The sequence below is a fragment of the Chaetura pelagica genome, unplaced genomic scaffold (assembly GCF_000747805.2).
Source record: "Chaetura pelagica isolate M959 unplaced genomic scaffold, ChaPel_1.0 scaffold171, whole genome shotgun sequence".
Classification (NCBI taxonomy): domain Eukaryota; kingdom Metazoa; phylum Chordata; class Aves; order Apodiformes; family Apodidae; genus Chaetura; species Chaetura pelagica.
The window spans coordinates 3,732,746-3,745,759 of record NW_009952066.1 but is presented as its reverse complement, the minus strand read 5'-3'; the positions used below and the strand labels follow the sequence as shown (position 1 = coordinate 3,745,759).

The window sequence follows — 13,014 nt, the reverse complement described above, 5'->3', positions numbered from 1 at the left end:
CAATACTGAAATGGCTTTTCAAACAGGAAAATACCTTCAGAGAGCCCAGTTAATGCTAATATTTCCTTCTGGTTCCTATCTGAAGGAAAATGAAAATGTACACTGTAGTAACACTGTCAGAACAGCCTATTCACAACATAGTAAAGTGTTTTACACTCTGCATTCATTTCTCTAAACATACCAACACTATAGATACTTTACATGTGCACTGCTAGTACAGCAATACAGAATAGAAGGATTTCTGATCAGACTCTAAAAGATTTGGACACTCAAAGGACAGGAATCTGGCAACACCCCTTCTAGGACAGGAGTTCTGCAAGGGGAACATGAAAGAATTTGTAGACCTGACAGCACTACCTTTCTCCACATAGATTTTACAGGGCAACTTGAACAGCCTTAATTGATAGTCATGCTCTTTAGTGAGAAGGCAGATGGCAAGTAAAGACAATAGTATACTAAAACTGGCACCAGCTTCTCTAAAAGTAAGCTGGTTTAGCTGAGGCACTGCTCAGAAGAAAGTACTAAAAAAACCTCAAGCTGTAAGAATTAGAGCATGACTAGATTAAAAACCAGAAAAGCCACACGACAGGCTAGAACCATACCATTTTTGGCAATAACTGCATCTAAATAGGAACAGAAAGTTAAAAAAAACTACATTCAGGTATTTAAATAAAAATGTGGAAAACAGGGAACTTAGAGTGGTCATGATTAACACAAGCCCTAAAAATATAGCTTCTCAAGTACTGCTTTTCAGAACTCATTCTCAACTTAGATCAGTAACTCAGATGTTTATGTTCATTATCTTGCCATTAAGATGCACAGAAACTAAACTTGCCTACAACTGAGTACTTTCATAAGCTGCTGCTAAGTCAGTCATGAACGAACACTTCCTCGCTTTCAACTGTCCTAAATATTAAAAACAAACTAATAAGCAGGACTAGCTATATGCTCCTTAGTCATTAGCCACATAGATTAAGCAGCCTGTTTTCCAAGTTTACAATTTTGTCATATTAAAAGTCTAGATCTCTTTCTGCAATTGGTTAGCATGCATTACTTGAACAATAAACCCCCTCAATTTAAGATTGGACCTAATACTTTAACACATGCACACACTTAAATGCACAGATAGAAGATCATGAACAAAACATTTGAGAAGATCCAGATAAACATCACTGGCCAAAACACATATGTGGGTTATCAATTGTAACCAGTTCTTCACAAGATGAGTAACTGTTTTAAAGAAGCAATTATTCATTTCCTTAAATTGCCTTTGGAGTATATAACAGGATATATGTCTGTTATTTTTTCAGGTGCCTTATTAAATACATTTAATAGTTCTGTTACAGTGAGAAGTTATCCTGCAGTATGCTAATAACAGGGATATAATTCAGTTTGAAATTAATCTTAAAGTATCAAAACTGTCACTGTAGTCAATCTGCAGGTCAATTCAGCTGACCACCCATTTGAAAAAAATCACTCTCTAAAGTCCAATTAATGGGAGCCACCCTACAATAATGTGCCTGCAGAGATCCACATTGAATTGTGTAACCTGAAACTTGGAACACTGCTAAGCTAATTACAACAATTAACATGCATAGATGACCTAGGAAAGCTAAGCAACCATTACAGCTTCATAGCACCACTGGGGAAATGGAGGCTTATTTTAAACTATTTCTCTCAGATGTGAAGTTAGGGTAGCCCTACCCTTTTCATAGCTACTGCATGTAGCACGCACCCCAGTGCAGCATCAGCAATGTGCATTAATTAATAATAAAGATAACAAAGCTAGCATGGGTTATACAGGAACAAAAGATCAGGGAGTGCTCTATTTACACGCAAGGTGGTAGTTATGCAGCAGTAACAGCTTTAATTGCTGTAACAAAATCTAGAAGAGACTGGCCAAACCCAGGCCTGCAGTGTTCTAACTTGCAAGAAGTTAACCTAATTTATAAAAGTCTATTTTCAGCTGATCTCAGCAGTACTTTTTTTCAGAAAGCTCACTGCATAACATCTTACAGATGTAAACTCTGAAAAGCTGACTCTCCAATTTAGCTCAAGGTTTCCTTTTTCTGTTTGAAGAAAAACTCAAAAGGGAGTAAACCAGTAAGGAATTTTTAGCAGAAGCCAGAAAGCAATCATCATGACTTACCCTGACACACTAAGCATCAATATGCCTATGTTCTAAGCAACAAATATACTAGATCCCAAATCCATTAAGAATTGAGTACTCTTTCTCCTCCTCCCCACAGACCATGTCATACTTACTACTTAATAAATTGTCTAGCACATTCACGTCCAGGTCTGTGTGTGTTCTTTGATGCTGTGCTACCAACTGACAGAAGTTCTGAGCAGCTTTTACTATGTCTGCTTTTCCATCTTCTGGAGACAGCACCTTCAATGTAGATTGGCAATTTAAAACTGAAAGTACAAAACACAGTTTAAGAGCAACAGAAATATAGTTGGTTTGATTGTGCTTTAGATATTCACAGGATATGATTGAAATTAACTTGTAGTTTACTTCATATTATACAAATATTCATAAATATAGCTCATCAATCTCTAAAACACAACTGTAAGACAATTATGTTGAGGAGTCTTGTGAAAAGTGTTTAATGTCAGTCTTGAAATGTAGCACCTTCCAGGGAATTTGTGTTGAGTCTTACACTGTCAGGCAAAGCAATGAGAGAAGTGTGCCTAGATAGTAACTTGGAAGGTGGTAAGCAATGCAACAAATATTCATAAATATAGCTCATCAATCTCTAAAACACAACTGTAAGACAATTATGTTGAGGAGTCTTGTGAAAAGTGTTTAATGTCAGTCTTGAAATGTAGCACCTTCCAGGGAATTTGTGTTGAGTCTTACACTGTCAGGCAAAGCAATGAGAGAAGTGTGCCTAGATAGTAACTTGGAAGGTGGTAAGCAATGCAAAAAGACTTGAAGTTCAGGGAAAGGAAAAAAAGATCTAATTCTTACCTTAAAAGAGGAAGGTTTTTCTAACAGCTACACTCATGTAACACAGTGATTAAGCTGAATATGAATACCCTCCCTGAATATAATCACCAGATCTTTCAGCAGCATTTCAATTATGCAAGAGTTACAACACTGACCAAAGTTTGCTACAGAGAAGATAGGAGTAAGACAACAGTACTAGAACTCAGCCATTGATCTGTAATTATGTCTGTGACTTAAGAGGACATTTCACAACCATCTTATTGCCTACACTATTAAGAGTCACACGAGGTGACTTCTACCATTGTCAGGTCTGATAAGGTATCTAAGAGCCAAACTTACCATGGAAGCTGAAACGTACAGATGACTAAACCCAGCTTGAAGTTAGCAGGTTAAACACTAATGTGTGGACACATCAGACTCATATAGAATTTATGACAGTTATAACCAGATTCTTAAAAATGACATCTTTTAAGAGTGCAGAACCTTACTGCCCTCTATGGCAAAGGTCTGCTTTAATAAGCAGATGCCTCTTTAATGCCTCTAATTTACTATATTTGAACATGCTTCTAACATTTGTGTTACTCAGCACACCTAAATGAATACTTAAAGCAGATAGTATAAGAAACGTTAGCCTTGTAACATATGCTTGTTTTCCATTTCTACTACATGCAAAAGCTGCTATGACCAATTATTGTTTTGTTTTTTTGTTGTGTTTTTTTTTTTTAACTTACGCCCTTTACCTTTCTGGTGTCCTTATACATTGCAATGAAAACCAGCAACAGTTGTGCTCTTTCCCTTCTTTCTTCCCAGTTTGAAAAGACAGAAGAGCATACATTCTTAACATCAGTTCCCTTACAGTAACTCCAGAGATTTTTCAACTCTCAGCAAAAGAATTCATCTCACTGAAACAGAGGGGAGTTGCCACACTAATGCATTAAAGGGATCATGGTACAAGTGTCAGGCTGAAGGCAAGATCAGACTGCCCAGTAATAATGACTATGAGAAGGAGAAAGCAACACTTCACTATTAGTTAGCAACAAATAAGCACAATTGAAGTTGAAGACTAGTGCAGGAAGGTTGCATGTGTTCTGATAATCAGTATTAAATGAAGGAAAAGGTCGCTGTCCACAGGAATGTGTTTAAGTAAACAGAGTTATGATTTATATACAGATATTTAGTCATACCCATCCCCCCTTACAATTCATCTTACCTTGATCAGCTTTGTCTTGATTTGCAAATTCCATGGTGTACTTGGAGCAATCAAGTCCTAAGAGTTCTTGCTGCTGTTTTAAAATTTCATCCATCAATCTTGAATTATTCCTCTTGAAAATACCTTTAAAAAAGGTTGCATGTCAGCCAACTCCTGTAACAAGTGCTACAAAACAAATCTTATAGTAGGCAGGAAGCATCAAGCATCGGGTAGTCAGTCAGTACTGGTTTCAAACTGGAGTTCACAAGTATGTTAAGAATCCAAAGTGAATGCTACCACACAACTCATTTCAGTGACCTTGAAAAGACAACTCGTGCTTTTGTTCCTCTTTCACTCAGTCTGTTTGAAGCAGCAAGCTGCAACTGCATAAGGGATAACTTAAGACTTACTTCATTGTCCTTAGCATGCTAGTAGTAGCTTGAGATAGCAATACCTCACCAGCACAGGACCAAAAAGTCAGATTAACACCAGATTTCTTGAACATCCATGCTGCTGTATATGTGCAGCTTAAGTCTGCTACCATGTACTGCCACTCCACTAAGGCTGCAGCCTAACAAAACAAGCCATCACAAAAAAGCAGAAGACTAAATCAGTGTATGAGACCACAGTAGTTGTCCACCCTTCTGCCACAGCCAATGCCATGTATTTCCTAATAAGAGGATTTCACAAACTATATATTTCAAGGAATGAATGCAGTCCCCAAGGCCTTTTTATACTTTTATGTTTATGACACACATTTTGAGTGTAGGAGATTATAAAAACTTTCTTAACCAAACATACTTGGATTCCTGCTCTAAAATAAATTTTAGCTCTTGAGTGGCACATGACAACTACTTCAAATTAAAAGCCACAGCAAAAAAGTGTTACAGCTTAAATATTTACAGTGAAAAAGTGTGCTAGATGTATTTACTTAGGAACTGGTCATGCTTTTATCACTTTGTATTCAGGGCTTATTCCTAAGAGCCCAACTTTCATTCAGAAATCCCATGCCAAGCCAGACCAGACTAAAAACAGAATAATCTTACAAGAAACCCCAAACGTATACAGAACTTTATTACCAGGCTTATGATTCATCACCTCAACCTGATTCTGGGATTTAAAATTGCTACTAACAAGTTTCAACATCAGAAGCAGTCACAATGTATAAGCATTGCATTAGGACCATAATTCATTAGGAGTTAGTCTGCAACATGAAGTTATACAACACATTTATTTAATATGCTGGTCTTTTATCCTTAGTGAGTTAGTGTTTTTATATAGGCTTCATTAGAGGTTTTAATAGATGGTACAGCATGTGTTTTGCCTCCCATCCTGGATATTTCCTGGAAAAAAAAAAATTAACTTAATTACACGTTAGTGATGCTTATAACTGGTTACACATTGACAGACAAGCATCTCAGCCATCTTGATTAAAAAAACCCCGTTAGAATACTTTCGTTAAGTCTAAAGTTGAATTGTGACACTTTGTGCTCCTGCTTACTAGTGTATATTCATATGCATTAGAAGTGGAAAATGCTGCTTTGAATAATGCTGTTTGATACAACTCTGCTTGGATAAGTCTGTTTTGTGCTAGTTAGCACTGATTGTCTTCCTTACACTTAAGGTGAGTAGCAGTGCAGCTACTGCAATTGCTAATCCCACACAATCTTCCAAGTAAGAGCTGTAAAAGTTTACATATGCCTCACCTCTAGAGAATCACTTGACTTCCATCCACTTTTAAAGATGAGAAAAAAATGCCACTATGTTCAATATTCAGAAAAAGATTTGGCATACTTAGGAAAGGCTCCCAAACTGGGAAACAGCTGCTCTCTTCTTCCCCTTCCCCACCCAACAGTAATGATACAATTTTTTTTCTAATTAAAAGTTGCTGCCTCTTCCTGTCAAAGACTGGCAGACCAGATTTAAGAATCCATTTTCCAGCTGTAAAATAATTGAAGACATTGGGGACAACAGGTAGGATAATAGACTAATGTGCTTACTGCTCAGTAAGAAGGGACACCAGATAAAGGACTGTCTACTTCTGAAGTGAAGGTCTTCAAGACAAACACTGGATACTGAGGACACGCTAGGTGTTCCTGAGATTTATCCAATTATCACCAGCATTTCACTTCTACTCTCCTCATTTATCTCGCCCACCTCCTTAGTTATTCAAGCTTGGGTCCTGTGTTGCTCCCAGAACAGCAGTTTAACAAAAACTGGAAGCTACCACAGTTGTACTGTAGAGTTGCAGTTTGTCTGAGAAAGACCTCCACACCTAAATTCCAACTGACCCACTTGCCTTTACATACCTGCAGTTCTCCTGCAGAAAAAATCCTGATGCACATCAAAAGTAGCAAACTAACTGAAATCTTCATTTAAAACCAAAAGCATCAGTAGCTTAACTCCTTCAGAGTTTTGTCTCTCATTCAGTGCACAAGAGGCTGTGTACAATAGCAAATACAAACCTGCTACAAGAAGTGTACATGGGCCAAATGAATATTTTACTTCAAAAATTATTTTATGTGGTTGTGGCTCAGATATACATTCCCTTTCCTTAGAGTATCTCAAATCTGTTTGTCTGTAAAATGCATTTTTGAAAACTTTGAAAATATATCCAAGTTGGCTTTGGAAGAAGTTGTTGCTAATTTATACATGATAAATATAGTAAACACCAGTGCATGAGCAGATCAACTCACCTATTAGTTCTAACTCAAGTTAGAATTAAGTCTTGATTTAATGCTACCTCCCAATTTTGTTCAGTCTTCCAGAGAGGTTGAAAGCAAGTCAATGATAAGATTTTAACGTAACACAAAATTAATGTTGGACAAGAGCTCTAATAAACTATAAACTCCAGCAATACAACAGGTGTCTGCTTTTAACTAGGGAAAAACTCAGCCCTGTACTGTCTTTTAAAGCAGCAGAATCTGGAAAAACACAAAAGAGGCAATTCTTCCTTACAAGGAAACGCCTTAAACAAAGTTAAGCCTCAGAAAGAAAACATTTCCACAGCATTTAGTTATTTGCTTTTTATTAACTCCCTTTCAGTGCCAACAAGGCACTGAAACAAGTTTGTTTTAAGCATCAAACTATTAACAGTTTGAGAAACATCAATCACAGCTCACTTTGAATAATGTACATACAAGAAACTTTTTATCACATTAAAAAGTTCTGCCTATTAACCTTGTGTTGGATCATGCTGGTTGCAGTTTCACAGAATCAAAGAATGGTTAAGGTTGGAGGACCCCATCCAACCTGTCCTTTAACACCTCCAGGGAGGGGGCATCCACAACCTCCGTGGGCAATCTATTCCAGCACCTTACTATCCTCATAGTGAAGAACTTCCTCCTAATATCTACCCTAAATCTACCCTCTTCCAGTTTAAAATCATTACATCTTGTCCTATTACTACACTCTCTGGTGAAAAGCCCCTCCCCAGCTTTTCTGAAGGCCCCCTTCGGGTACTGGAAGGCCTTCTTCACCATGAAGGTAGAATATACAACTTCACAGCTGACTATTCCTGCTATTTCTTTTTGGAGGGACATTCTGTACCAGGAAAACAAGAGCTCATTAGCAATCCAAGAGAAGAGACACCACTTTCACATTACCCATATCTATAAGGATATTATCTCCTACAGATTAGCATCAGCCCTTTTAATAAATGTGTTCTGAGGATGCCTGCCAACTTGGGACCAAAACACAATTGTTGAAGTTTCACGTGGATGAAGACTCACAGCAGATTTCATCATACTGGTATCTCACAAAGTGTTCTGGTGACACCAAACCAAAACATATTTAATCTCCCCCAGTTAAGTGAACACACTGAACACCCAGAAAGTTTTATGCCTTGATCAGATGTGCTAAACTACCAAGTTACTTGGAAGAGACTAAAAGTCTATGTTTGGAGCTAATGAAATGATTTCTTATCAAATAATAATTGCTTACTGCAGTACTCTATACTTTAAAAAAGTTAAGAGAATATTGAACAGAAGTTAAAAAAAATATAAATGTATAAATACTGTTGTGCTATGGGCTTTAAGAAGGCTTTAACCTGAAGCATCTGTTCAGGAGCCCAGAGTATCCAAATGCCAAGATTCAGCAAGCTCCCAAAACATTCTCCAGACTTGTTCCAAGCTATTTCAGAAAAGCTTCTGGACAGAAGTAACACTCAAACAAGCTCTCTCACCGTGCAAAGTAACTTTAACAAAAGTTAAAATGTGTAGCACCGGTCAAAGGCTTCTGCTCCGCAGAAGTTATTTTAAGTGCTACTACATAATTGCATTATCACTGCCTTTTGACTGCCAAAAAGCTGCATTATTTCCTCAGAGATAAGGTCTTGACCAACATGACTGGATCTCTATCAGGCAAGAGGACTTGCAATACAGCAGTCCACAGAAATATATCCCTGATCAAAACACTAAAATGTTAGAACACCTGCATTTAATAACCATGGTGCATGCAGCAGCATTAAGTTTATTATGGCTTTGTTCTGCTGCATATCAATTGAAAACTGGGACAACAAAGAGTGCCCCTGAACACCAGAGGCAATAGAGGCATGCCACCGTAGGCCTCCAGGCCTGCTGGAGTATAGAAGGAAACCTCAGTTTTGAGCACTGCAACTCAAAGCACTATGTATTTATTACAATACAAGACAGTTACTTACATTATGGTCCTGTTGCATCCTGCAAAGAACTTTTTACCCAAGTCTTCTGGTATACTGATCTTAATAGATTAAGAATAGAAAAAAGCAAAGCACTTGATCACATTCCACAATATTATCCAATATATTTGTAACATACTGAGTTCTGTAATTGTCCTCCCAAGTTGCCCTTACAGTTACTAGTGCAGCTGCTATAACACACTACTGTCAGCTGGGATGCAACTACTTTATTTGACACCAAAGAATACAGAAGGAACCTTCCGTTTAATGATGTTATTAAAAATGAAGAAATTCACTACTATAATCAGATTAACAGCTTACTTGGCACTTCTTTAAAGAACTTCATACTTCTCACTCCTCCTATAGTACAGGTAATTAAGGACACATTTTTAATTTATGTTTTCTACAGGAAGCTGACAGTATTTCTTCCAGGAAACACAACCATGAAGACAGTATTATAATTGAAGTTTCCTGTTGCAATAAGAGGAATCTCAGTACTCAAAAAAAATAATGAAAAAAAGGAAACAAAATACATTTCATTACATTTAACCCAGATTCAGAGCACCTGTTACTGTGTTTCCTTCTTCGCCATAGCCAGCATCAGTGGGGACTATCACAGATAAGTCAATAGGTGGTGCAATTGCATGAGTAGAAAACCTTACTGAAACAGCTCAGGAGACTAAAAGTCTCACCACCTGAGAAGATGGCAACAAGTGCACAGCATAAACAAGGCTCACTATATCTTTTACTGATAATAAAATGTACCTGACTTCATTCACCTTCATTATACTAGAGCTATTGTGAAGTGTTCCAGACATTGTTATTATTGACAACCAGATTTGGTAACAACTGTAAAGTCCTAACTAACAAGAAGTCTATCTGGAAATACTGCATGCTCAATCCAGACACCATAAGGACCTTAGCACCAAAAGACAACACATCTGCTATTACCAGGAATAAGCATATACTCAAGCCATTTGAGTGGCTACTTGCTTACTCTCTGAAACCAGTTGAAAAGGTTCAGCTGCCAAGATGTTGCGCAAAAAGCAGGTGCAGCTGTTACCCCAGAAAACCCACTGAACCTCCATTAAGAGCATGCACATGTAATGGCAGGCTACTCCCATCAACTCTGAAAGTCTGGCAAAAGCCACTGACTTACAAAAACATTTAATGGCTTTGCATTGTCTTGCTTTCTTCAATTATGTTCTAATAAACTGGAATTCAAGATGGCAATTAAACCAGCATACTCTGGTATCAAAGACGACTAACAGAAGAATGAACTACTGGAAAGCATTATGTCTTGAGATTAAAGTCAAGAGATCATAGCTAAATTTCCAAAGGTTTTAACAAGACCTCTTAACATGCAACTTGAGCATAAATGTAAAAATACAAGCAAACAGCAGAAAATAATCTCCAAGATATATTTTTTTTCTGAACTGCTAGCCTTGCAGAACAATTGTCTTTGTTATCTCACATACACTACTCTTCAAAGGACATAAACTTGTAATTTCTACTAATATTTTTTTACAATCTTGTAATAGTTTTAGATCTGACTGGATCTCAACACGTGCACTGGAAAAGCAGAAGTAGCTTCTCCAAAAAGAATGAGTCAGACACAGTAACAGCGCTGGCTCTTCCCTGTCAGACAGGATCTCAGTGACAGTGGCCACCTAAGCACTGGCTGCTGCCTTCACCCTCCTCAGCATTTAACAGCTGCATTATGAGCAACATGAAAACCAAGACCACCAAGAAACTCTCAGCTGTATCAATTCCTCAGTTCAATTCTCATATATATTTCCCCAGGTGGCCCAGAAGGTCAATGGCATCCTGGCTTGTATCAGGAACAGCGTGGCTGGCAGGAGCAGGGATGTAATTCTCCCCCTGTACTTGACATAGCGAGGCCTCACCCCGAGTACTGCGTTCAGTTCTGGGCCCCTCACTTCAAGAAAGATACTGAGGAGCTGGAACAGGGTCAGAGGAGAGCAATGAGACTGGTGAAGGGACTAGAGGGAAAGTCTCATAGGGAGAGGCTGAGGGAGCTGGGGTTGTCTGGCCTGGAGAAGGAGAGATTCAGGGGGGACCTCATCACTCTCTTCAACTAGCTGAAGGGGGGTTGTAGTCAGGTGGGGGTCAGGCTCTTCTCCCGGACAACTAGCAACAAGATGAAAGGGCACAGCCTGAAGCTGTGCCAGGGGAGGTTTAGGTTGGATATTAGGAAGCACTTCCTCATGGAGAGAGTGATTACATATGGGAATGGACTGCCCAGGGAAGTGGTGGAGTCACCATCTCTGGATGTGTTTAAGGGAAGGCTGGATGTGACGCTTAGTGCCATGGTCTAGCTGATGTGGCATAGGCTAAACTTGATGATCTTAAACGTCTTCTCCAGCCTTGGTGATTCTGTTTTATACATATATATTTCTGTTACATATATATATATGTATGTATGTGTGTGTGTATATATATATATATGATTTGTGTAACACAATGCAGGGATCTAAATAAAGGTTCTAAACATACATAACATGTTAGGCAATACTGCATATGGCTTATCTGAGGTTTAACAGAAAACAAGAGATCCTGTACCATAAAATGTCTTTCTTCAGGCCATGATGGAAACTCTCACTCTTGGTTGGTACTAATATTTGCTTTGCAGCATTTAACCTGGTTGAACACATTCCAAATTGAGAGCAAAAAACATCAACACAAATTCAGAAGGTGATGTTTTCTGTGTCCTTGAGATGTTACACAAATATTTGTTACCATTCCTTGACTTCCAAATGAGGAAATAAGCCCTCTGAAACACAACACAACCAAGTTCCACAACAGCCCTGCATAGAAGGCCAGTTTAAACTGCTAAGTGACTGGTATCATACCTAGTTTCTTAAAGAGACCTTAGATTATTTATTGAAAATCAAGTCATTTGAATTTTGTATTATGTACGATAGACCAGATATGAAACTCAATTATTAATGGCAGTGGTTTTTAAGAAGGAAAAAAAAGAATCACCAATGCCTACACTCAGGGAAAAGACCTGCAAACCTCAAATACACCAGACAACAGATTGCACCTGCTTAGGTGGGATGCACTGTTCAGTTTTTCCTGAGAGAGCAGTAGAAGACAACTACTACAGACTGTACCTCCAACTTGGCATAAGTCTATAGACTTAATCTAATCTGCATGGCATCTCTAGACAGCCAAAAGAAGCGGCTCAAAATCACAGTTAAACACTGTTCTCTTACAGTCTTGCCATTGACAGCAAAATCACAAGGATCTGAAGCATGAAACTTTCTTCTCTGGAGAGGGCAGAAATACAGGACACAGTCCATCTCATGTATTATTACATGAGTTGATAGTTGATAGCTTACCTAGTATCATTTAAAGATCATCTCTCAACAGCTGGGCAGAAAGCTTCACCTAAGAAAATCTTTAATAGAGCTGATTTCATCTCCTTGCTAAAAAATAATAGGTAATGAGGAAGCCAGACTTGTTCCATGATTACTTCACTAAATGTTCAATCCAAACCCTGATCTTGTCTTTAATATACTCAGTGATGTGGAATCAACATTATCTGCAAGAGCAAACGTTCAACAGTTCAGCAGTCTTAGCCTGAGACCCAGTAATCAATAAAATCACACACCATATATGAAAAGCCACCAAAGCTTTCACAAGCACTGGCTTGGAGTTAACTCAAGCATCAGGTACTGCCAGTCCTGATACCAAAACCGCGTAACTCACTTTTAACATACAAATAGGATGTGTGTTTATGCTTGACTACCTTTCCACCCCTTCTCTTCCCAGGATAAAAGGTACATGAAAACAGGTAACTACTTCCCTTTGTGCACTTCTGGAAGTTCAGCTGCAGCTCACAGACAGACAGCCTAAAGCTCTTCTCTCTGCGAACACCTCGAACCTCACACGGTCGTGGCTCCCCAAATGTCTGCAGCTCCTGTCAGGCAGAGGCTGGTGACAAGACTCTAGAAAAGCACCACTAGTGAGCAGGCAGGGTCGAGTCACCCCGGCACCGGAGCCGGGGCAAGAGGGCAGTGGGGGCGCCCACCAAGGCCAGGAGCACTGCAGACCAAGGTGGCTCCCGGGGACAGGAAAGAAGATGCCGACAGCCAGGCTGGCATCCGTCTCAGGAAGACCCCAGCAGAGGAAGGCCCCTCGGCTCCACGCCGGTAGCGAGGCGGGCCCCGGTGGGCACCCCCGCCGCCA

The 13,014-nt window shown here is 39.0% G+C and overlaps 1 protein-coding gene across 1 annotated transcript in view; it reads right to left on the bottom strand.

Annotated features, from left to right (window-relative positions):
• The window catches only part of NUS1 (nuclear undecaprenyl pyrophosphate synthase 1 homolog (S. cerevisiae)), a 7,298-nt gene extending 3,008 nt beyond the window's left edge, over positions 1 to 4,290 (bottom strand). The window contains exons 1-2 of the mRNA XM_010004873.1: positions 4,164 to 4,290; positions 2,266 to 2,418 (exon numbers count right to left, since the gene is read on the bottom strand). Of these exons, the coding sequence (XP_010003175.1) occupies positions 2,266 to 2,418; positions 4,164 to 4,257 (247 nt within the window). The 5' untranslated portion in view covers positions 4,258 to 4,290. The remainder of the gene's footprint in view (positions 1 to 2,265; positions 2,419 to 4,163) is intronic.
• Positions 4,291 to 13,014: the final 8,724 nt, after the last annotated feature.